This window comes from Talpa europaea (assembly GCF_964194135.1).
Source record: "Talpa europaea genome assembly, chromosome: 7".
NCBI classification, from domain to species: domain Eukaryota; kingdom Metazoa; phylum Chordata; class Mammalia; order Eulipotyphla; family Talpidae; genus Talpa; species Talpa europaea.
This window is the reverse complement of record NC_140074.1, coordinates 30,473,123-30,499,846: the sequence shown is the minus strand read 5'-3', so window position 1 is coordinate 30,499,846 and position 26,724 is coordinate 30,473,123. Positions and strand designations below refer to the sequence as shown.

At 38.2% G+C, this 26,724-nt stretch overlaps 1 protein-coding gene across 11 annotated transcripts in view; it reads right to left on the bottom strand.

Annotated features, from left to right (window-relative positions):
* The window catches only part of PTPRD (protein tyrosine phosphatase receptor type D), a gene marked incomplete at both ends in the record, with an annotated part of 382,458 nt that extends 356,254 nt beyond the window's left edge, over nt 1–26,204 (bottom strand). For all 11 annotated transcript variants that reach the window (XM_084237481.1, XM_084237484.1, XM_084237485.1 and 8 more), the window contains one exon: nt 26,141–26,204. In XM_084237481.1, the coding sequence (XP_084093607.1) occupies nt 26,141–26,204 (64 nt within the window). The remainder of the gene's footprint in view (nt 1–26,140) is intronic.
* Nucleotides 26,205–26,724: the final 520 nt, after the last annotated feature.

Here is a 26,724-nt window from a genome sequence, read left to right as displayed (position 1 = left end):
AAGGGCATAATGCCCCCCTCACAGGGGATGTAATAAAAATTAAATAAGTTAATGTGTATGAAAGTCCTCTGTACACTGTAAAACACTGTACAAATAAAACATGGGCGTTTAAGACTCAAACTATCTCAGGGACCTATTATACCGAAATGCAATTTAGATAGTAAAAAGAAATGCGTGCTCAGTGGCTCTCTCTTTTTACTTCCCGTCTCTCTTTCTGTATCTATATAAAATTAATCATATCTAAACTAGGTTGCAACATGCCCTACTCAGTGCCTCTCATTACACTCTGTTTCTCAATTCATTTTAAAAAGTCTCAGTCTCTGAACTTCCCCTGCCCCAACATTGCCATAGTGTGTCCTTCTTACAAGTAAAATATATTCATTCTCTTAAATGGTATAAAATGTCTTAAAATTATTTTGAAACAAGTTTGTTTTTAATTTTGAAGCAAACACAAACAGAAGAAAACATTGAAATAATGAATTTCCCAAGATTAACGAATCAGCTGCTAGGAGTTTTGAATTTTAAACATTTGATTACTAAAGAGAACAATATTTTCCATTTCTAAACCAGCATTTCCTTGATGCTTAATTACATAACATAAGTAACAGCAAGGAGGGTTACACAAGATAGATCGGCTTCCTGAGTTAGAAAGCAATTAAGCACATATTATGCTGATAATACAAAATCACAATTTATCATATTCATGTAAAATTATTACAAAGGAAGCATATGTATGTCTAGATAGAAAATGTATTTATAATTATATAGCGCATGTTCACTGTTAAAACTGGATAAAATGTAGCTAGAGTAAACCAACAATGATAATCACAATTCCCTAGGAACTTCTTTCAGCCACAGCACCTAGGATTTATATATTTGTTTGCTATCGTTTTCCAGGAGCACAGCTGTTTGAAAACCATGTCAACAACAATAAAAATGGCTAACTCTGATGAGAGGCACTTGGGCAACCTGATATTCCGATGGATGTGGAAATTGCAAGGCAGCCGCTTATTTCCCCCCACTTTTGTTGCCTTACTGCTGCTATCTTATGACCCAGGAAAAGCCCAGAACATGAATTCTTCCAAGTGGCTGCCAGACTCAGTCCAAGCAAAGAGAAAAAAAGCCAATTATCAATTTCATTGCCTGCACAGTTCTCCTCGGGAAGAACATAATAAGAAATACCATCAAATTAAACAAAGAAAACCACCCAGCAGTCAGGGACCATGATAAAACCAAGCTTACCACAGAAGTTCTGACATTAGGCATGACAGGATGCACAGAAAAGCTTGAAATGTAACCCAAGGTAAAACAACTTTCTTACCACCTTACCTTTCCTTTGTTTAGTCTGATTCTAGTGGTATTGTAATTATTGGATTAGTAATTCAGTTTAAAAGCCAACTTTTCAGACCTGAAATAGCTTTGTAAAAACATCTCATATTTCAGCAACTGAAGACAAGTGTTCATGGGTTTGCCATTATAAGTTAGAATTGGCCACTAGAAGCTCTCTCACTCAGTGTCTTTCCTCCATCTTCCCTGTACCCCTGAGGCATCTCTGAAGTTTTAAAACAACTTCATATATTTAGGAAATAGTGATTATCCCAAGGCTCTGAACTTGAGTAGGAAGAAAAAGTGCTCACCTCAGGAATACTGCCACAGAAGACAAAAGATGTGTGGACACGCACCAGGCAGGGATAGATAAGAGAGCACTGTGCTGGAAACCACAGTTTCAAGAAGGGCCCCAGCAAAACACAGCAAACGAGGAAAGTTAATTGCCGGAGGCGGGCCTGTCTCCAGAATAGATTGCACCTGCCCGGTTTACTGTCCAGAGCTAATTAACCAGCCAGACCGGGACTGAGTCCTGATTTCACTGAGCTGCATCTCATAAGAGCAACTACATCCCATAGGCCGCTGGGACCCTTCTGGGTCACATCCTCATTGGAAGGGTAGAGGAAAGTCTACACTTCTTGACAGAGCAACCACCACAAATGAAGAGGTGCATGAAGGCTAAAATGACATTTCTTAAGGGATCAAGCAGAAAAGCACAGTTTTACTATTTGTTAGCAAGGGATCAGCTTCAATCAATTAATGATTTAATTACCTAGCCTAATTAAGATAATGAAGAACAGCAAGAATACAATCAATTAGCTTTATCCAAACTTTCTGTTTTGAGGATAGGGCCTTAAGGACCATACTCTTTACTCAGTTGCTGCAGCAAAGTATGGAGGTATTACTACAAAACACATTCCAGGGGATATAATCCCACACTACTGTGTGCAAAAATACAAGATAGCTTAAATAATTCTTTGCGGACAAAGGGTTATGAAAAGGTGTTACTTGGAGAAGCAGTGGATACAAATATCAGAATTGCAGATTTTAAGTGGAATTGTGGTTTTATAGTAAATAAGGGACCAAAGACAGGACTGTGGCCCTCTAGTCACCCTGCTTCTCTGATATGAGTTGCTTCACATTAAGGCTACAAGATTAGAAATTCTCAAAATCTATCCTGCAGCAAAGTGTTCCTTCAATTATTTTATGCAGACTAAGAAATTCATAGATTTTGTAAGAATTTAGTATAGACAAGAAGCAAAGAGGGGAAGGGCACAGCCCTAAAGACAAGAGTAGTCAAAGTTCTAGAGAGCCTTCCTTTCCACCTTTTAATGACTTTAGAAGTTAAGGTTTTATGATCTGACTCCCTAATTATGATATGTGTTCCTCAGAAAGGGGCCTCATATTGTTACAGGGCAGGGAGAGGGGTACCCCAGACCCCGCAAATCTGCCAACTCTAAATGGTTTCTGCCATCTGCTGCATCAACACAAAACATCTGAGACTTTAATGGGAAGGAACTTTAATACAATTAGTAAACAATACAGGAAAGGCAAAGAGTCTAGTTTCTAAATCAAGCACCCAAAGTTACCCATCCCCTTGTGGGTAAAAGTCCACCAAGCAGGATTGGCCCAGAGCAAGGCCCCAAAGTCTGCCACAAGCTAAAGCATCTTCCAGTGGGGACCCACAGAAAAGGATCAGAAACAACCAGACAAGTCTGGAAAGAAAAGAGCAAAACCAAAATCAAGACAAAAACCACCATTGCAACCTCCCCATGAGTCTCTCATGCACATCTGTGTCAACCAGTCCACGACCAAAAGGCAAGTGTAGTTTCTTTATGTGTCTCTCAGCTCCATGTGCCTCCTCCAGGTCTCCTTCTGGGTCTCCATCCTGCTTCCTCCCTTCCTCAGTCTCCTCTGCAGCTTCTTCTCTCCCTGCTCAGCTCCACCCTCCTTTTTGGGTGGGGCAGGGACCTGGAAACCTCCCTTTCCTGGGGGCCACCCTGTTACAAGATTACATGTTTAATTATGACCCTATTAGATCATGAGTTATTATTATTTAAAATAAATTTAAGTAAGATTTTTCCTAAGTAAAAAGGGGGAAAAAAACACTCACTAGAGACTACCAATACAGTTCACCTGCATTGCGCATTTTCTCTCTGTCTGGTGTATGGAAGTGATCTGATTTTTTCTACCCTCCTGCCGTTGGCATCAAAGATCCACAACTGTGGTTTTGCACGCGTGCCTGATGGCAGCACCTGGTGTGTGGGGTGGGCCGGCGTGAGTGGGGACACCTGATCCCAGAGCAGCAGAGGACCAGGCAGCAGAGGACCGCGCAGTAGAGTGCAGTAGAGACCAGCAAAGATATCAAGAGAGAATGCCAGAGACCCCAGAAAGAGTAAAGATTTGGCCCTGGCGCCCCTGCCTGCCCTGTACCTGGTTGCCTCACTACAAATGGTGTAGAAAGATCATTAAAAGCCTGAAAAAGCCACTGAGGGCTCCAGGGCTCCACTTTTACCTGTCTGCCCAGATCCATACAGAACCTTCTCTGTGCCTTGCTGGCACTACACTCTCTTAGAACAAAATTGAGTTGCAGTGCTGGTATCTTTTTACAGTAATACATTATGGTAACAGAAGTTCAAACTTATCCAGGCACAGAAAGGTGCTCAAATTTCATATTTTACAAACTAAGCCAGCTCTGCATCAAGCAAGATAATTCATTCAGTCTCCAAAAGCCTTCTGAGGCACTTCTGAAATGAAGAGGGGAATCTCAGCCCAACATAATGAGTGCCCTGGATGAAATTTCCATCTGCTCTTCAAAGGGCCAAGCCAACTGAGAGCCCACCAAGTGCCAGGCAATGTGCAAATGCACCAAAACACTGGGGAAGCATGCAGGTCTTAATGGGAGGCAACATCCATAAAACCAAATATAGGAATCTCAAAGGGGAAGAAAGATGTGATGAGAATTTTAAAATAAATAAAACATGCTAAGGGAGCACAAAATGCAATTCTTTAAATTCAATAAAGTCAGGGCAAATGATGCTAATAGAATGTGGCGTAAGAATTAAATATGTGACTGCAAAGTCAGAATGCCTGGACATGAATCATGGCTTCATCATTTATTATGAGCAGCAATTCAGGACAAGTTACTTAACCTCTCTAAGCTACAATTTACCCTATCTTACAGAAAAGGATAATAAGGGCTTCTAAAGTACAGGAGTGCTGTGCCGATTAAATAAGATAACCCTCATGCTGAAGAATCCACGCACACTGGAAGTGCTCAGTGCATCTTAGCTCTATTACCAACACTAGAAAGGCTTTTTCCTCTTAATAGTGGACCCTTGACAACTACTTGCTTACAGTAATTTGCAAGAAAACAAAGCTTTGAAAGCCTTAGCTCTCCCCAGAGTCCAGGGGCAAATATGTAAATAGCTAACATTCATTAGCAATTAAACTGTAAGAACTAAATCTAAAGGAATATCAATATTCCATTTATTGTTATCAATGTTTTCAAATCAGAACTACCAATTGTTCCTGTAATATAACCTATCAAATATTATGGGGGAATTTTTTTATTATTATTAAAAAGACCATTTCTTGGAACTTTACTTGTGAAGGACCATCTAATAACACCTGGTGATCACAGAATTATTCAGAATTGTCAATCAACTGAATAAAACTAGATGTAGGGTAAGGTAAAAAGTATCAGGCTTTTCTGCCCTCCCACCATTAGGATAGATGATGGCCCCCCAGTACCCCTGCCTGCTCTGTATCTGGTAAATCCCAATAAAAGTCTGCAAATGCCACTGAGGGCTCCAGGACTCCTCCTCCTTTGCCCCGTCTATATGGGATCATAGAAAACCTGCTCAGTGGCCTGTCCTGCCCCTACACTAGGTTTAAGGATAAGAGAAATGAAAATTCATTTTGGTAAGCAGGTTTTAGCATGTGTAGGGTAAGGAAAAAAATGTCAGGCTTTTCTGCCCTCCCGCCATCAGGATAGATGATGGATCCTTGCAGTCCTGAATGCATACCTGATGGCGGGCACCTGGAGTAAGGTGTGGGCATAGGTAGATGGGATTCACCTGGGCTGAGACCGTGGCATCACAGGGACGCCAGAAGAAGCCGTGAAAGAAGCAGGAGAAGCCGAGAGAGAAGCAAGAGAGCCCAGATAGAGTGAAGACCTGCTGGGGGCTGAGAGGCCTGCCAGGCTCCCGACCCCCCAGCACCCTTACCTGCTGTGTACTGGGTAAATCCCAATAAAAAGACCTGCAAAAAGCCACTAAGGACTCTGATTCCTCCTTTACCCAGTCTGCTGGATCCCAGAAAACCTTCACTGTGTCATTCCTGCCCTTATATCGTGAAAGCATTTAGCTTTGAAGCAGTATTTCTGGTCGATTTGGGGAAATTTTGGAGAGCACATGTATTGTTATGTAAGTTACACTTACTATGAAAATATCATTATTTTAGTGTAAAAATGTACTGTGCCCAATTCATAGTGACATTAATGTTTCATTCTTAAACTCAACATAATTGATTAAATAGATCTTAAATACCATTATAAAACATTGTAAAAGCTCACTGCCTATATTTATAAGATAATAATGTATTTCATCACCAATATAAAATAATTGTCTTGGTAATTAAGGAAGCTCATTTAGTTCTAGTGCTAGTTTATTCAAACATATAATTACACTATCTAACTAACAAGTACTCCTGTTAATCAAATATATAATTATTAAAATATCCTTGAGGATATAATTGGCATATTAAAAATATATTTTTATCGTGACTATTTAAACCTCAATAAGTATACCTTTAAAAAGGCCTTGGTTTAATTAGCATACAGTAATTCTCACCTTCAAATGAAATTAAATCCTTAAAAGAAACAACTAATTTGAAGTATAATCTTATATTATCTAAATATAATTACTAAAACCTTACCAAATAAAGAAAACTGTAGAGAGCTGAGTTACCAAGGAGCACATGCTCCAAGCATTAGTTCTCAGCCCCAACAGTATAACAGGACCACCTGGGGAGCTTTTATAAAGCCATCAGCCTGGGCCCCTCCACAGATTCTGATATAGTAGGTGGGAGGTGGGGCTTAGCCATCTGTGTTTTCTGTTATTTTAGAAAGTCCACAGAACCACTGCACCAGAGGCTGATTAAAATTTTTTCCCAGTCTATAAATGTTTATAGCATTTTATTCATAACCACCAAATATGTGAACCACCCAGATGCTCTTCAACTAGCAAATGGACAAAGTGTGTATCTGTACAAAGCAATAGTACTCAAAGAGCAAATTCCTGATTCATGCAAACACATGGATGAATCTTAAATGCATTTTACTAACTTATATGTATATGGAATGTGTATATGTACATTGTAACAGACATTTCCATAAAAAGGGGGGTACCATTTAACCCAATGCACTGGACAATGGGCAGAATTGAGCAGCCAGGAGAATCTATATTAAAATGGAAGGCAGGTGGTCTTGAAAGAGGGATACATCTCAGCTTTGGACTTGCACTAGCAAACTGGGAGACTTGGAGGAGACACGTGGAGAGACTGACAATGGCAGACTTATCGTGATTGGTAATTTGATTTTGCTCCTTTTGTGTCAGACTTGCCTGGCACTTTTCACCCCTTTTCCATGGTTTCCCCTCCAGAAAGTGCCCTAGATTTCTAGCAAGCTTTTGGGCCTCACTTGCCCCACTTGTTTGGCTGGACAGTTTATCCACACAGAGATAGGTAACTTTGGGTGTTTTATTTGGAATATTCTTCTTCTCTTCTCTCTCTGTGCACACTAATCCTTTTAAAGATTTTTCACACTAAGTATACTTTTGTCTTTGCAGGCACGGAGAGTTGGACTCCTTTGGAGCTTATAATTTGGGGAACAGGGTCCCATTGTGTCCCCTTCAGTTTTCAAACTAATAAATTGGGGGACTTCTGGGGTGAAGGAACTGCTATTTAATGTAGAGGTAGACATACAGCCCAGTGCAACTGTCACAACACGTAGAAATTTACACCATGAAGAATGAATTTTACTGTCTACAATTTTTTTTTTTTTCAAAAATCAACCAGGAAATGGGAGTAAGAGAGCAGAGACAGAATGCAGACTGTGACAAATGCATCTAAGTGCCTTACAAACTAGACCGAAGGAGATGGAGAAGGAGCTGTCCTAAATAATTCTGGAAAAGAGTGTTCTAACAGGAGACTTTAAGGCTAAAGATAGTCTGTAGTAACAGCACCTTCTTGTTCTGAATGAAAAATCAAGAGTAGTTAGCAATAACAAGATTTATATTTTTATCACATCTATAACAAACATTTTATTTTGTTCTCTGCCAACTGTGTGACTATATTTAATAATAAGCATCAAGATATTCTTAAAATCAGAAAGGTACTGTAAAAACTTTTACTACCACTGACATTTTTGGGTTTTTTTGGGAGGATATTGAATAGTCTAGGAAAGGAATGGCTTCCCAAAAGTGGAAGGAAATTGTTTCATGCATCCAGAAAAATGGATGTTTAGAAAATAGAGGGCAAAGTGAACTGAAAATGCAGCAGTACCAAAGGTGGTACCAGAGAACAATCCATATATTTAATCAAGTATTTGCTCTTCTAGATAATATGTACCTTATTCTACTGTATCAGGCCTGTATCATGTTAGTGCAATGTTAATCAGGTCTTTTTCACGTGATTAAGAATTGAATATACAAAAACAAGTGATTCTATATTATGACAAGAGTATCACAAAAAAAATGTATTCTCAGAAATCTATACATATGTGCTTTCTATTTATTTTTAAAACAAACAAAAAAGCACATCACTCCTCCAAGATAACTAATAGTCCAGTGACAGAACTCCAGGCTCAAGTCTACAGAATCTGCTTTTGCTTTCACATTCCTTTTGCTTTGCATGCATCGAAATTCATTTTGAGAGAGGGTTTTTGTGCCTAAATTATCATCATTATCAAGAGCAATGATAGATTTTTCCATATTAGAAGCACATTAATCCTGGAAACACACACACACACAAATATAATCAACTGTACCTTCCCCGTCATAACAGTTTACCTTACCTTTGCTGCAATCCCTTTATATTGTCACGCTCCTGTGGCCTCAAGGTCTTGCACAATCTGTTGTTTTCTGTTTCTAGGATACTAGATCCCAACATCACTAGTAACTTGCTACATATTCCTTCATGATCTCAATTCAATACTTTTTTCAATATTTTTTTCCAAGTAACTTTGCTAGGGGGAAAAGGATGTCCTAAAGCTAATTCCATACAGGCTTTGTGGACTCCACCACCCACTCCAGACCAAAGCCAAAAGACACTGGGAACTCCAAATCCCATCACCACCAAAGGGAAGGTGGCTGGGACCTGAGGGTGGGGTTAAGCAGCCAGGTTTGGTATAAAGCCAGACACGTGGGCTTTGGAGGGGATCCCCCATGTTGGCTCCCCGCCAGCTCACAGCTGTCTGGCCAGCTCTGAGAGTGCCTTTGGGTTTCCAGGTAGGCGGATCGTGTAGGACGCATTAAAGACTTTATTTCCCTATTTTCTCCCTGAGTTGTACATTTCCTTAATTCCCTTTCCCATGTAAATAAACCTTTTATTAACCTTTTGTGTGTGCCTGTAGTGGAGTATTAATAAGTCCCTTTTAAGCACATGGGTGAGGACCCACAGCCAGGCAACCCGTTTTATATCAGGGTTGCCCTATAACAACTTGACCTCCTAACCTGATAAATTCCCCTAATTGAGGCTCTCTGTACCAGATTTCTCTCCTAACCAAATATATGTTTTTCCTATTCCCCTACCTACTCCTATAACATGTCAAACGATTGCCCTGAGGTCATGTGTCTTTGAACTGGCTATTTTCTCTGCCTGAAACACTCTTACCCCATCATCAACTTCCCCTTATCTTACAAAGTTGCTCAAATGTCACATTTTCAGTAAAGTCTGTCTTCTCATTCCCTCTCCTGGTAACCCCACTCTGGTCTTCCTATGCCCTCATCTCCCCCCTGCCTCCCAACAATGAATATACTTTTTTTTACAACTTGTGTTGTTTATTATATTGCAATTATTATTCTATCTTATAATAGGCCATGGCCTACATACATAGCACAATATGTTTTTCTTTTAGTTGATCTATTTTGGCTCCTAATGTAGTTCAAGTTGCTAAAATGGGGGAAAATATCTTGAAGAAATAAACTATTAAAGGACCACGGGAGTAGGGAGGAGAAAGGGAATACGCTCAGACTCCCAAAATGTAAACAACATCTGTGAATTAAAATATAAGCGTGAAAAAGATTGATTTCTGGAAGAAAATAACTTATATTTTTAAGGTAATAAATTAGAAGATACTGATAACTAAGCACAAAAAAAAAAAAAACGAACTCACAACTATAGCTACTAATTATGAACTTCTAATCATAATTATGAACTTCTAATCATTAACAGGTCCCTCTACTACATTATCACAGTTAATACTCATGGACCAACTGCAGGATGCAGTTCTTACCCCTATTTTACTGATGAGCAAGCTAAGGTTAGACTGGAAGCTATTGCAGAGCATGGGCCTGCCTGCCTCCACCTTATTCACTGTCATATCCCAGCCAACTAACAGAATGCTGGCAGGTAGACTCAGAACATATCAGCTGAATTTAATAAAATGCTCAGTGATGTTAAATTCGAGACCACCCTTCTGGTAAATCGCAAAGACAGGATTTGAATTCAGATTCTTTAATCTAAAAGTGAACATGTCCTTTCTACAAAAAATAAATGGACCTGCAAAAATGCAAGTCTGGCCAACTCTATACCACAGCAATTCTTCAGGGCATCTCACACTAACACAAGGAGACATAAAAAAGCTGATAGTCCTGATTAGTGTCACCCAAATGATCAAGCAACAATCATGCTTCATTTGAGATGCTTAATATTGCAAGGTGCATTCTAGAAAGAATGCCATTAAAATGGATAAAGCAGAAAGTTTTAGTACTGTATATCTTTAGTCCCCATACAATTAGAAGACCATTTTCACAGAAAGATCTTATTATTACCCAGAAATGACTGCATGAGGAAGGTTCTCTGTTTCCACCCAGCCACTCACTCAGGCAATGCCCTTCTGAGCCTGGGCCTTTGAAATGCTAATTCGCTGGCTCAACAACTGTTCAACAGCTCTTTAGCCCTAAACCTTCTGAGGCTTCACATTGGGTAGCCAGAGCAGCCCCTGAGAGACAAAAAGAGAGCCAGCAAACAAGCTGCTTGACTTCAGGGAATGGGTGAAATCAGGAGAGGGCAACTGCCTGGAGCCTCAGACTCTGAGGGGTTCTTAAATCTGGGTTCTTAAATCCTGAGGTTCTTATATCTGGCATAGCTAGAATGTACAAAACTGGGAATGAAAGGATTCAAATGAATAATTCATCATCCCAAATTCACATTCACCAGAACTGTCTATATAATTGTAGTTAGGGTACTTAAAATTTGTCCTCTTGTTTTATATTTTGTTGTGAGATAACAGGTAATGCTTTCTATTCTTTAAATTACTTTCCACAAACACAGTCCATCCAAATGTTTGCCAATGGCATTTTGCTTTTTTTTTTTTTTTTTTTTTTTTTTTTTTGCTATTGTTAAACCACAGAAAGCACTGGAAACCTGGGAATTTTATTCATTTCAATTCTACAAATTTCTGTCAAGACCCTACAGAAATAAAATATGTGTATCCAAAACCAAATCCATCCCAAAGAAGTTTCTCCTTTGGTCTTAGTATTAGCGTTGCTTAATGATTTTTAATTCAAGCTTATTTTGTAGAAATTAGAGATGTTTCACATACAATTCTGGATTTCATGCTTTTCTAGAAAAGTAAGAAGATCCTGGCCATGCTCCTTAAACAACAAAAATAGTTTTTGTAAGTGTTTCCCTCATAAGACACAGGAAAAGCCTTCCAAAGAGCTGAACCAGCCTACTTAAATAATAAAATTTATCATTGTGGGTACATGGATGAGCTACCCCTGATTGTATTCAAGGCCCTGAACTGGAACGGGGCAAGGAAGCAGGATCTGGCATGACTAAATATACTTGCGCTGGGCAAGTATATAACAAATATAACTACACTTTCATCCTTAAATCCATCCACCATGCAATGGTCAGTGATCAAACAGTTGGACTATATCACTTACAGTTTAACTTTTTTCACTGATGCTCTCAGTTGGTAGTGCTGGGTTGAGCTTCAACTGGGAGATATTTTAACATTACCTAGACTTGAGCCATACCCTGTTTATTTTGACTTATTGGTGAATATGGGAAATAGACACTATATTTTAGCCCCAAGTAATTCCAAAGAATCATGTTGAGAATCACTGATCTCAGCTCCAAGCAACTTCCAGTCTTCCTGTACATTTACTGGCTCAGCCATAACTGTTAATATTCCATCCAATTCTAACCACCTCTTGTTCCTGGCAACACCCTGGGCATATGTACTCCTGCTTGTGCTCCTGCTTACTATACTGTCACTATCTCTTTATTACCTCCTCGTTCTTCTGAGAGCAGTAAATAGCTCTGTCTTCTTGTGATTACCAAGTGCTTGGGACTAAACAGAAGTCCCACTAAATAGATTTGGGCAGAGAAGACAGAGCTGGGAGACTAAGATTTGGAATGATAAAGCTGCTCAGTAAGAAAGGTTGATGGGAAGGGTATTAGTAAAGCTGGAAAACCAGAAAGCACTTTTTGAGCTAAAAAAAATGTTGGTGATGGTGAGTAATTTGTGAAAGGTTCTTTTAAGCTACAAAGCGAAGCCAAGCGGCGTGAGTAAAGAAACCAAAGGGAAGTGAGCCAATTTATTCTCTGGCCAATGGTGGTGTCAGATTCATTTGTTAAACTGCAAATTCTCTAGAGAAAATAGATCCCAGAATACAGCAATTGTTTCATTATAATTATCATAATACCCTTCCTGTTCCATCTCTCACTCCAAATCAGAACAATTAAAATGCAAAAAGAATTATGTTTTGCAAATGCTGAATGATCTTTTTATATCCCTTTGCTGATGTAGTTTTGATTATTTCAGAAACAGTAGTTCTTCACAATGGTTTCCGTGCTTGCTTCAACTTATTCACACGTGCGGCTCTCATTCTTGCCTTGGAAATTTTACTCCATACTCAAATAGACTCAACCATTGCTCATTTTCCTTCATATTCAGCCAAGCTTTTTGTTTGATCTAATTAGTACTACTACTTCATACATCTCTTAACAACCTCAGACCTTACAAAAATACAGATATGCCCCCTTCATATATTTTCAGAAACTACCTTCTCCTAGCTGCCAGAACAAACTGGTTCTTTCAATTTTCCCATGTGAATAAGGGGTTCCAATTGCAATCAATTGCAAACACCCCCTCCCTGTCGGATTTTCAATTTGCAGACTTCATGGATCATACTGTTATTTCTGATCATTGCTGCTGGATCAATGGTGCTTGCTTGTTAGAGTTTTGTTTTTCTTTTGACTTTTATGTACAGAAGCACATGAGATGCAGTCACATTCACTAACGATATTTCTTTTGTTTGCCTTCATGAAACCTATATGAGGCTTTGATACCCATGAACTACAAATATGTTCTTTATAGTTCCCCTTGCAACATAGCCATCCAACATAACACTTTCCAGTAGCCTTTTTTCTTTGTATTTAAGATGTTCATAGCTCTAAATGTCAGATTCACGGTGCAATGAAAACTATCCCAAAGCTGATAAATTATTCATTTTCCAGGGATTTGCAATTTGAAGTGCCACTAACAGTCAAGTACCTGAAGCACCCCCAAAAGACATAAAGCACAGTAACATGCAAAGCTTTTTCTACATAAATTCTAAAGGTTAAGCACGATTAAACATACCTGTTTATCAAGAGATGTGCTCCTTGAACTTATTTATTCTAATTAATCTGCTCCCAATAAACATTACTAGCAAAGTAAAGTGAAAAAAGAGGCTAATGAAACACATCTCCTTACCTTAACTACTCTCATCAGGCTAAAAAAAAAAGGTCCCCCACTGATTAATATTCTCTGCTTCCCACTTGGTAGTAAGAACTTGTGATTGAGTTCAAAGGTCAGGGCATCAGAACAACTATCTCACTGCCTATGTGTGTGAACCAAGTTTTACTGAAACAGTCATTCTCATTTATTTATGTATTGTCTGTGACTGCTTTCTTGCTGAGTTGAATAGTTGGAACAGTGACTGTATAGCCAACAAAGCCAAAAATATTTCCTGGATGGTCATTCACAGAAAACATTTGCCAATGTAAAATGTGCAAATGTTCCAGAATTTTAGCACTAGATCAGGCTTCAATTGATGGGTATCATTGCTCATCTACTCAAAAGAACACTGCATTCAAATGCTTGTCACCTAGAACATCATCTGCGTTCTAGTTCCGGAAGGAAGGAAGACTAAAGCAACTGCAGGTCTAAAGCTGCTCCTCAGGCTGGTAGGTGCTTCTTTTTGTGACAATAATCACCGGGTGTTCAGCTATGAATTGCTGTTTCAAAACAACTCAAAAATCCCTTAAAGGCAAGGATTTTCTTCACATGGGGGATCTATTCCTCCACATGCCTGAAATCGCTCATGTGGCTTGCAGGTGGGCAGAAACTAAACTCTGGTTGGAAAGCCGAGATGACTTCACTCACATATCTGACTCTTAAACCAGGATAATGACAAGATGCATATCTGTGTGAGTATTTCTGTCTCCTGGGTCCTTTCTGGGGGAAGCTGGGGACCCTCCCATGGAGGCTGAAGGTGCCACCTGTGGTAGTGGATACACGCAGGCCTTGAGGGGTTAGTCCTGGAGCTGATACAGTCTCACCTCTTTAACATTCCATTGGTCCAAGTATATTAAGAAACCAATCCATAGTCAAGGAAACTGACTCCACCTCAGTTTGTAAAAAAAATCTGGCCATGGTTTCCAATCTATCCCATCATGACTAGGAGGATGGTGGTATCATTACTGTGGTGGTAAAATCTTGAAGGCAGAAATTACTACTGATAATTTAGAATCAAATTTATAGGGAAGTCTAATGAAAACTGAAAATGATTTTATAATAAAACACTGGTAACAAAATTGTCCAAATGAAAAGGGACAGAAGGCTTTCTCAAAGATATTCAACACTTCTCTAATTCTTATATGGAGCATTAAAATATAATAAAATCTGTCTCTATGATTCTGAATCTTATTTGATCAATGAGGTTCCTGGACAACTTCTGTGGCTATTCTGTGTAAGGGCAGGACCACAGTGCAGGTTTTCTGATCCAGCAGACCGGGTAAAGGAGGAGTCAGAGTCCTCAGTGGTTTTGCAGGTTTTAATTGGGGTTTACCAGTTAAATGGCAGGCAGAGGTGCTTGGGGGCTGGGAGGTCTTCACTCTATGGGCTCTCCAGCAGGTCTTCACTCTATGGGCTCTCCGGCCTTCTCTCGGCTTCTGCTCAGCTTCTATTTGTTCTTGGCTTCTCTGCTTTTACTGGCGTCCTCATGATGCCGCCCTTAAAAGCCCAGTCTTAGCCCAGGTGAATCCCATCTACCTATGCCCACACCCTACTCCAGGTGCCCGCCATCAGGCATGCATTCAGGACCGCAAGGATCCATCATCTATCCTGATGGCAGGAGGGCAGAAAAGCCTGACCTTTTTTTCTTATCCTACATCTGTTACAGAGGGACCTCTGCTTTGGTCCTAGGTGCTGTGCACTTGAGTTCTTGTGTCTGCTCTTTTTAACTGCACTGCCTCCTCCCTGGACACAGAGATGAGAGAGTCAAGTTCTAAGTCCTTCCCAAGATCTAGAAGCCCTTTATTTTTTAATCAAGTTCTAAGTCCTTCCCATCATCTAGAAGCCCCTTTATTCTTTAATCCAAGAAGTAGAGAGGATACAGAGCTATAATTTTTCCTATGCCTAGAATATCCAGGAAAAAATTAAAGACATAAAGTATTTAAATAATTACATGAATGGAAGGTATTATCACCATCATTGTGAGGGGGTCAAATTGCATTTCATAAATAACAAATTAACAAAATTAAATTAAGGTGCTGTAAATTACATAATTGTTATAATAATGGCTACCATTTATTAAGTGCTTACTATGTATGAGGCATATATCTAAGCACCTTACAGTGCTTAATATTTAATCTCCATGTCATTCCTATAGTTACCCTCCAATACTCCAGACAACAAAATTGAGACATGGAGAGATCGGGCAACCTGCCTCAGGTTATATAGATACTGAGCAGAACTGTAATTTATCTTTCTGAATCTGCATAGCTGATTTCAAGAACTTAGGAGAGGTTTCCTAAATTTCTGACAAAATTTGCCCCTTCAAAATCTCACAGAAGTCAGGAGAGAAGTTTGTACCTCAGCCAGCCCTGGCCCAACATTTTGTTCCACAGCTTACAAATCATTAATGGTTCTCAATCTGGGGTAATTGTGCACCTTATCCACAGTACTTCAACCAAATGTCTTCATCTGACACAACTGAGAGTGTTGCAATATAGCCACCAATGCTCAGGGCAGCCACATACAACCAAGTCCAAAATATCAACAGTGCTGCATTTGAGAAGCCCTGGGCCACATGATGGCATAAACATAGACTATAGAGACTCACTGGGAGCTCAGCAAATAAAATGTAGAATTCCATGATAGGGAATTTTTAATTTTGTTTTGTTTCTTGCTACTCTAAAGTATATATTGCATAATTTCTTGATCTGAAAATCAAATCTATAGGTAGAAATGAGAGATAGCTGATTTCTGCATATATCAGAAATGTACAGGTAATGACCTGTACATATGGTGAATGTAATAATGGGATTAAAATGGACCCCAATGAATACCTGCCACACATCAGACACTCACAGAAAACCACATACAGGATTCTATTTAACACTTCTAGAACCCATGAGCACTCCGAGTATCCCCAAAGGGTCAGAAGAATTAGGTCAATGACTCGAGGTGAGCAGAAGAGTCAGAATTTAAGCCAAATCTGGTTGCTAACATCATGTACAATTTTATAGAAAACATATTTAAGTTATGGTTTAATAACCCTTATTTTATTTATTATCTGAATCTCTATTGGGCTTAAAATTAAATCCAAATATGTTAAATCACATAACTAATAAAGACTTTTTCCCAAATGTAAAAGAGTTAGCAAGAAAGAATTTTATGAAAATGCTTTCGTCTATAAAGGGAATGAAACCTAGGAATCACTTAGGAATTCTACTGCTATAATCTTGACTAAATGGAAGTACATAGAGAAAGACCCTCCATAAAAATCTCCTTCTTTCCTGTAGAAGAATGTTGGCTATCACACCCCAATTACAACCGTGCTTTTCATATTCTCTTAGTCCTCACCAGGTACAGATAGTGATGAGGGGAAGTATAGATAAGGGGAAGTGTAGACTTAATTATATAATTCCAGTGTAAAGCAATTAACTGCTTTAAAAGAAAAATAAAACTGACTAAAGAGCAGACTTTTTTTTTCTTTTGTGATTTACAGGCTTTAGTGTTTAAAGTCTATATTGGTTAGTACAGAGATTTTAGTTAAGCTATTTAGACAATGAATTTATAACTTAATCAGGAGATTGTACCAACCCTTCAATAGACTGTTTGTAAAAGCAATATTTATTTTGTTCCAGCAAAGGATAGTAGTACTCAACTCAAGTTTCACAGACACCCCCAAGAGTGTATCTGTTTCCTTACATACAAGCAATCCAGACTCCCAAGAAAGCCTACCAGCACACATAATAAAGCTGCACCGCATCTCTACATCATCCCCTAGCCCCGCTTTGCTACTATTTTTTGGTGTCCTGGGCCTTATGCTATCCTTTGAACACTCTAGGCACCTTCTGGCCCAAAGGGCTTGGCAAACCACTGCTCTATCTTCTTGCATGCTCTTAAATTCACATTCACGCTGGTCCTTTCCCTTTGTTTGGCTAACTATTGCATCTCACTCAGCAACACTGTCCTTGACATAAAATGAAGAAACACAATGCCATTTCCATTAATAGCCTCCCTCTCTCTCATAGCACGTCACTCTGTTTTTGTAGTATTTAGCACTATCCAAATACACAACGCTTATTTATCTTTTGTTCATAACCTTGTCTTGCTGTACCTCTTTCCCATTACCCCCACACAGCTCCAACTAGAATGTAACTTCTGTGATAACAAGAATTGGGAGACCTACCTTGTTTGGGGCACAAAGTAGGCATTTACTGAATAAAACACTATTCATCAAAAGATAGAGATATCAAAGTGATTTCTTAGTGTCAACCTGAAATCATTGTAACTATGAATGACCTTTCCAATAATAAACAAACAATAGCAATTTATTTTTCCTATTTTATAAGCATCTTAAATGTTTTTTTAAGATTTTATTTATTTATGCATACAAGAACTGGGGTAGAGGTCAGAGGTGCAGGGAGTGAGAGGATTCACCAGAGACAGAGTGGGGAACAGAACAGGTGGATCTACTGAAATACACTGCTGAGGGGAGCAGCAGGCAAGACAGGAGAGTTCTGCTGTGCCATATGGGTCAGCTCCCTGGCTGGGGATCAAGGCATGCCACAGTGGCTGGTGACAGCTTGATAGTGCTGAGACTTTAACCCCTGCACCACCACACAGGCCCCCTTAAATTTTCTTTTAACAATACAACCAAGAAAATAAAAACTATTGGAATGCATTTAGTTTAAGAGGTTTGTTACACTTTCCTCCAAGGTAATGTATTGTGTGTTATTGTTTTTAACTGAAGCAATAAGTATTTCATATATTTTAATATCACATTAATAACAGAAGTAGAAATATTATAGTCCTAATACTATGTTGTGATTTTGCAAACATACCACAAATTGTAAACTTAAATACTTTTTGTCAGAGATTGAAAGTTCTTGTAGTAATTCTTCATTTACAGTTTTAAACTGATTCCTGAGTCCATATATTTTACAAATATCAACATAAACATAAGTTTAAATAAAACTACCTAATCTCGAGAACCAAAAAAGGAAAATCATAAGAATGATCAGTGATATACTTTTTGGGAAAAAAATATACTGTCATGTTAAGAATAAAGGATTACTTGACCCTTATTAACTTGGCTTTCTTTCTTACTCAAGATTATAATAATCGGTTGGTGGTTCAAGTGTTAGGACAGTGTATTTCCATCAACTAAGATAATGTTTTAGACAAAGCAACCTGGCCTCCCTAGCCTCCACCACCCCCGGGCCCTGTGTCCATTCTCTCTATAACTCCCTAGTAGCCTCTTAACCAATCACAAGGCCACTCTGGCTGGCCTGGCTCCAAAGCATTTCTCCACCCTGCAGTCACACTGTTGTTTATAAAATATAAATCTCACATTATCACTTGTCCAGCTGTTCTTAGAATAAAATACAAGTTCATGAACAAGTTCGACAAAGTCTTGCACTAGACATTCTCTTCTTACTTGTCTAGCCTTATTGGAATGTTCCCTCTCTTCCCACAGTCTGGCATCCAGTCACATGCAATAGTTCAGTCCCTACAGCACACTAGGTTATTCCTATCTTAGGGTATATGAGAATGTTCCTTCTGGTGCCTTATCAATACTTTCAGCTATAGTTAACTTTTATTCATTTATCAGAGATTGCTCAAAAATCATTCCTTTAGAGCGATATATTTAAAAGACCTACATATTATTAAAAAAAAAAAAGAGTTAATGTAACAAGCAGTAAAAACCTGTAGCTTAGTTAATAGTATTGTACCATTATTGGTTTGGTGATTTTGATATGTACTACAAATGTATAATGTATTGTTATTGGGGAAAATTAGGTGAAGGATACTTGGGAAATTTCAGTATAATTTAACGTTAAAATTATTTCAAAATAAATAAATCACTCCTTGAAAGGTTTTTTTATAACTTCTGAAAGGATGAGGTACATGTTTCTTATTTTCTTCAAACATAACACTTATCATACAAAGAATAAAATTTTGAGATCTAATGTTAAATCATTGTCAATCTCAGAAGAATTGAAGCCTCTTAAAAAGGTAAGAAATCATATAGCTTTATCTCACCATAGTATCACCAGTAGTTAACTCAAAGCTTGGCATAGGAAATGTATCCAATAAACATTTATTAAAGGGACTATTAAATATATGAATGGGCCAATCAGTCAATGTCCTTTGGAAGCATAAATGTACATAATGATACATATTTATATTTTAAAAGATACTGCTCAAATTATGAAGTTAATGGGATAATAAATGTTAACAGAGATCTAAACATAGATGCTTCTAATTTGGAAATGATGCAAGCTAATGAGAAAAAAGCATAATAGCAAGCAACATTTAGTGACTATTTAATCCTATTATTCTAAATGCTTTGCAAGCATTTCTCTATTTAATCCTTATGATAACCAAACCAAGTGCGTGCTATTTTTACTCTTCTTTTTTACAAAGGGGCACATAGAGCTTTGTAACTTGTGCATGGTAATAATAACTGTACAGCAGTACTTCCTGCCTGCAGATCAAGTCAGAAAAAATTGCTGGAGAGATTCTGAAAACTGAAGTATGAATCCTGGTGGGAGATTAAAAGCTGGTGTGGGACTACACTATCTACTGTATCTACTACACAGGAAACTTTCCATACAAAAGACACACGCGCACATGGGTGCACACACCCGCACACTCTCTCTCTCTCTCAGTGAATGAATAAATGAAGCTAAAGCAAAGTGAGGGAAAGAGAAAAGACAAAATTACAGGTAAAAGAATTGGTTTCCAATCCAATCTCTTTGACTTTATTTGAAGATGGAGAGTGGCGGGGGTTTTTGGAGTGAACTGATACAGGACAACTCTCTTAAACAAATCAAGGTTATCTGAAATGCATCATGTGCATAGTAGCTAAGTGAGGAAAAAATATAAAAACTAAGAATGGGAAGGGAGAAGTGAGGAAATCATAGAACACCATAATCACATGTCACCTGGCTATTAGGAAGAACAAGAAATAATCACAACATTTCAGATAGTGTTCTATCTTTGAGCTTGGGGGGCTTCATCACAGAAAGAGATCTGAGATAACCAATATGTCATCAGTTTGCATGTAAAAAAAGAAAGCAACTCCCTCTACACTAATAAAATGCTTTGAAGTGTACACATTTGTTGATTTTGTGACATATTCTTAACCTTACTAGGTAAGTACAGCTCTGCTGGGAGCAATTAATTCAGAAATCTACAGAAAAGTCTGCAGTGGGGCTAGAGGATCAGGAAAATAGCTGGAACATTTTCTTTGCTGCAGACAGCTGGATGTTGCTAATTTAGCTGCTTTAAGGCAATGGGAGCATGGGGGAAGGAGAAGCAAGGGTTTTTATTTTGCCACACCTGTAAATTCAAAGAAAAGGAAAGCAACATAGGCATTAGTAAGCAGAGCAAATGAAATGAATCTCTCCCTGCATTCCTCAAAGAGCAGATCTATTCTGACTGGCCTGAAGAAACCAGCAAACTTTCCTTTCAGGTTATATATACTAAAAGGGATCTAACTAAAGTATTAGTTTAAGCAGCAGCCTACATTTTCCTGTTTACATAGTTTTATTGAAATATATTCATATACTATAGAGTTCACCCAATTAAAGTCTACAAATCAATGACATTTAGTATATGTATAATAATGTCATTGTATTCGATCTCATTTTAGTCACATTCATCATACCAAGTAATTTACCTTTAGAAAAAATGGTTGAATAGTTTGTGATATAAGTAAATAAACACACAACACATAATATAAAAACAGAAAGATGTTTAAGGCAATATCAAACTTCTCAGTGTAAAATGGGTATGCCTAAGGTAGGTATGTATTTTGGTGACTTAAGAAAGACATTTTCCATCCCTAACATCATTTTGTAAGGTCTAACCACTTGACTTGGGTTATTTTTCAAAAGTGATTTCTGCAAAATGCAAAAGGAACCATTCGCCCTGTCCTTCAATTCATTCATTTTCCTTATCCTTAATTTTTTTCTTGCAGAATAATTTCTGGCCATATCTAAAGCCATTCACCCCCTTCCTTACCATGCTTACCTCCATCTCCAGCTTTCTGCACCAGTGGACCATACAGTACCATATTTGCTAACAGTAAATATTTATAGCTCCTCCAGTGCAAAAAAAAAAAAGCATTAAAAAGGAAACAGGACAGAAAAATGGAGCACCTTTCATTATCTATTAGACATAAGTCAAATTCATTTAAAATTGGTAGTTTTAAGAGAGTTTTTTTCCCCTAATCTTGACCAAAGTAGGGAGACTGCATAGTTTTCCCTTTTGATCTTCACTTTGATTCCTGGGGAAGAGGTCTGTAAGATTCTGCTGTGTATAGGATTTTATAGAGAGGCAATGAAAAAACTTAAAGGAAACCTGCCTTATCAACCAGCAAATTGTTGACAGTCTGTGGCTCAAATAATTTTAGCATAGTCCCTTAAACAAGTGCTCAATAAAAACGTTAGCTGAATGCCTTCTGAATAATGATATAGCAGGTAATGTGTGTTAACACCTACCATGTGTCACCTGTGATCTATGTTTTTACATTATCCTCTCACAGCCCAAGAATAGGTCCTATACTTTACTATCATCATCATTATCATCACCACCATCCTATGTTTTATGGATAGGGCTACTGAGGCAAGTAACATGATATATACCCTGCTTCAGAATACAAAATGACAGAATTTGAAGTAGACTATGGTTTCAGAGCTCACCTTCCTAACTATTAACCTCTTGAGTTCATCAGGAAATAATTAAAGAGTGGTTACCTTTCAGCTTAGATTCAGTCTATTCTCCAAAGTCAAAGATATAAAGGTGGTTCTACTGGATATAGTGATTTTATACCCAATGGGAACTAATAATTACTTTCATATAGAAGATAAATATGCGGATAGACAGGGACTACAGGAAGATTTCATAGAAATACATAGGCAAAATGAAGGAAAGATCACCATCTGAAATGGAAAAATGGAGAACATGCAATAGAAAATGGATGAAATACACTATACATAGAAATAAACTATGAATAGTTGTGTTTCTAATGGAGATTCAATAAACACTCAGGTTCAATTATAGCGGATTTAGTATAAAGATCTAGACTACAACAGTAAGCAGTAAGTGATTTCATTAGAGTGAAACTGGTTTGATGGAAGAAGGTGCTAACAGCTGACCTATGCCTGCGTGTAGTTAAAAAACAAAACCCGGGCCTCCCCGGTGGCTCAGCGGTTGAGCGCTGGGTTGCGAAGCTGCCTGCGGCCTCTGCGGCGCCGGATCGATCCCCGGCTGCTCCCCGGCCACCAGAGGAGGGTCCCACATGGTGAGCAGACCTCTCCTGCTGCCCGCTGCTCCCCTCAGCAGTGTCCTTTGGTCCTTCTGCCTGCTCTGCTCCCCGCTCTGGCTCTGGTGAATTCTATCACCCTCCCGCGCTTCTGACTGTACCCAGTGCTTGTATAAGTAAACAAACAAATAAAATAAATAAATAAATAAAAACATGCCTCTATAAACAAAAAAAAAAAACAAAAACAAAAAACCCTCAAATGACTGGTAAATAGCAAACTAAAGTTACATATAAAATTATCCAAGAAAAATATTCACTCCAGAAATATACTAAAATAATATAAATGCATCTCGGATTTGCATGTATATCATCACTGAATGAACCACAGTCAGAGCACTCCAGAAAACTGGCTGAATTGACAAGAGAAGAAGCTACTGTTAGTGCTCAAACAAAAGTCACATTTGACTTTTGCATGAGACCACAGCTCTACCATGTGTACGTGCATTCAAGAAACAACAAGCAAAGTCATTTTGAGCATTCAAGACATAGGAATGAAAAGAAATAAGATACCTGAACACATCAAGCCTTTTAAAATAATAGTGAGGCTCTGTAGGACATTTTAAATTGGCATTGGCAGGGGCTATAATTTTCTGCTAAAGATATATTATCACAATATTCAACCTGGATTTGAACCAAAGCTTATAAGCACTCTCCTAGATAATGCAACATCACACCTAACACTTTGGTATGTCATTCTACACCACAGATTATAATCCTGACTCCTTGGATTGTTGGAAAGAATCATTTCTAAAGGCAGTAGGTTAACACATGAAATTAATATGGCAAACTGGAGTGACTTCTTTCCCTTCCACCCCCTTATATTCCTCTTTTCAAATGAGGAAAACTTTTTTTTTAAAGTATTTCATAGTTCTAAAGTGACTCTGACAAGCTGCTGTTAAATTTTGAAATATAACTACTGATCACTCATATGACTACAAAACACAAATTTGTAAAAGCAAGAATAAATATTAATAGATGTTCTAATAAAGGTGTGGAGAAGCCAACCAGGGACTTAGATAATAGTAGCCTGATAAACAATAATTTTATATGGTGGTCAAGAAATCAAAGTTTTCTGTAGTAAGTACTACTTCTATCTGGATTTTTTTTCAGTGCTGTTTAGGAAAAATCAATGGTCATAACGCTTATATATATATAGTTTACAATATATTTTATACTCTATGCTATATATAGTTTATAATACATGTTATATATATATTTAGTTTATAATAGTTTATAAACTAGATCCTATCTTGCCAATTGTTCTTTAAACATTCTTAGCAATAATCGTGCCTCGGATAAACCTCATTGGCTACAATACTGCCACTGTGCAAAGCTGTTCTTTAAACATCATTAATGACAAAAATTACATCCCCAACTCCACCCTATGCTTTCATGAGCCATAAGTATCATATAGTGAAATGCTAAGCTATGTTCTCTCTTCTTTTAAAATGTACTTCACACATAGCTAATTCTTCTTATTTCACCAGCAACAATCAGGCTACACATACAATTCAACTATGTCAAATGTATCTGTTAAAGGGAAAATATACTAAATCAAGGATCAGTATACAAGGGCAAAACTAAACAAGATTAATTTGGCAATGAAGAAACCTGCTAATGGGAAGGGTAAGACAGAATGGATTCTTTTTCACGTTTTATCCTCAGGTGGAAAGTCGATATCACATAGAGATATAACTTGGCCAATAACTGAAATTTGCTAATGTGGGCTTCTGTTATTTCTTTTCTAAGACTCTACTGTGCAGGAAATATGAGGAAGGAGGAAAGGGAGGGCAGAGGAGAGGAGCAGGCAGAAGAATAGGTCATGGTCATCACTGGTATAGATTATTTTTAATACATAATTTTAAAAGTACTTGTGCCTAAATTCTTGACATCTGTCTGCCTTTCCATCAGGAAAGTAAGCAAAGGTATAGCTTCTCAGTAGAAGAAATTTTACTTCACTGGAAGAATAATTTTATGCATATATGATAATTATATCTCATAATTAAAAAAAAAAAACACTGTGATCGGATATTAAAGTGGTTCCCAGGTTCTTAATATGCTTTGGCCAAAAATCAACAATAGAAAACCAACTTACTTTTTCATTTCAGCCAAAACAGAAAAATAAAGCCATATGACTGATATCTTTAATAAACTAAATTTATATTTCAACTCTAAAATAGATTTTGACATAACTGGCCTTAAAATAACAAAACATCATTCATTTGGGCCTTTTCCCAGTTAATTACTTGCTGGCATTGCACTAGGAATTCCTTGGCTTTACCTTAAACCAACACTCCCAAGTGCTAATTAGAAGACTATATACATTATTAGCCAGAGAATGCCATGCTTACATCATGCATGTTCCATATGTATCCTATTATTAACATTATTCTTTCACTCTTGGAAAACTCTTGAAAACAAAGCTCCTATTTAAACAAAGAAAGAAATTGGCTGTTATTGAGGAAATTCTTGTCAAAATGCAATTAATAGGTAAGGGCCAATATGACACAGAATTTTTTGTCTCCAAAACATCCTTCACATGAATCAAATTTAATCTCCTGAAATAGTCAGTGGAGGGAAGGTAATGACTGCATATTTTATATATTTAACAGAACCAGGGGACTCCCTAAGCGAATGGCCAAACTCTCACGTGAGCAAACCAGTACCAAGCCACCTGACATCACAGGAAACACAAGCCAGCAATGTGCCTTTCCCCAGTATGGTCTCTTCAAAAGGCCACAGGACAGGTGGGAAAAGAAACATATGTAAACAAGGCAGATCTAATGGCTTCCTAATTATTAAGAAGATAGAAGCTTCTCCTTAATTGGCAAGCTAATTGACCACAATCTCAGTTTCAAAAATTGAGTCCAATCATTCAAACTTGGTCTATACTCCACAGATTTCGCCTCACACTTCCACACCCCTCATCCAGTCACAAAGTTGTCAGTTCTGCTTGATTTGTTTGAATACTGTACTCGACGACAGCTGTCGGAAACAGTACATTAGAACAGCTGCTGTGACAGTGCAAGGGGCTGGGGAGTTTAATTGGGCTCAATGTGACATTGTGCATTTTTCTAAACATAGAAATATCCACCAAACTAAGGAAATTTCCAACGGTCTGACCATGTTTACTTTTTGGCAATACCAACTGGTTAACCCCAGTTTGAATTGTATCATTGGTCTCATAATATCTTGGCTTTCAGGGTGGTAAGAGTAAAATAAAGAAAATGAAAAAAAGGTAGGAACTGTTAGATAGACAAAAAAGGGGGGGTGCATTAGGGGCGAGAGGAAATAATAAGGAAGTCACGTCAATAATCTCTTTCAAAGACTGGTTAGTAGCCAAGGAGGATCCCACCGTGTCCAGAATTTACTTCCAAAAGAAATGTATTCAGAGGCCCTGAGCCTGGTGCCAACTGCAAACAAAACCACTCATTATGGTCACAGCCCCCTGGAGAAGGGGAGGAATGGCTTACTCTCGGCATCCGCGTGGAGGAGGAAAGCGAGCAGCAGCAGCAGCGGCCTGGCTATGTGCACCATCCTTGCACTTTGCAGCAGCGTGCACTGGCAGCTTGGGGTCACTGCCTGTGAAGCTGCAGCGGGTCTATCTGATCTGAAGTTTCAGCTGGAACCCTTTCAGAGCCTGTAAGGGGAAAAGCAGAGAAAAGAGAGGAAGAAAACAAAAAGTTATTAGATTACTCACATTCTCCTCTTGTCCCATCACAATCACCATGAGACACAACCCACAGTGAATAAATCGTAAATTATAACCATGATGTCTTTGTGTTAGGAGGGAAAAAACTTGATTTGTAAGCGGTAGCCATCCTAGCGTATCTTGTCCCATTTTCAGACCATCCTAAAGCCAATCACCTCGAATTTCACTCTCTGCTTATGCCACCCTTTGGGCAAACCACTGTGAGAAGAAACTGTCGCTTCTTATGAAACAGTGCATGAATATATGGGTGGAAGAAAGCATACCAATGCTATAGGAAAGATTTAAGAGATGCTCCATGGTATGGGATAAAAGTCTATTATTGAAAGACTAATGGAAGCTGCTTTC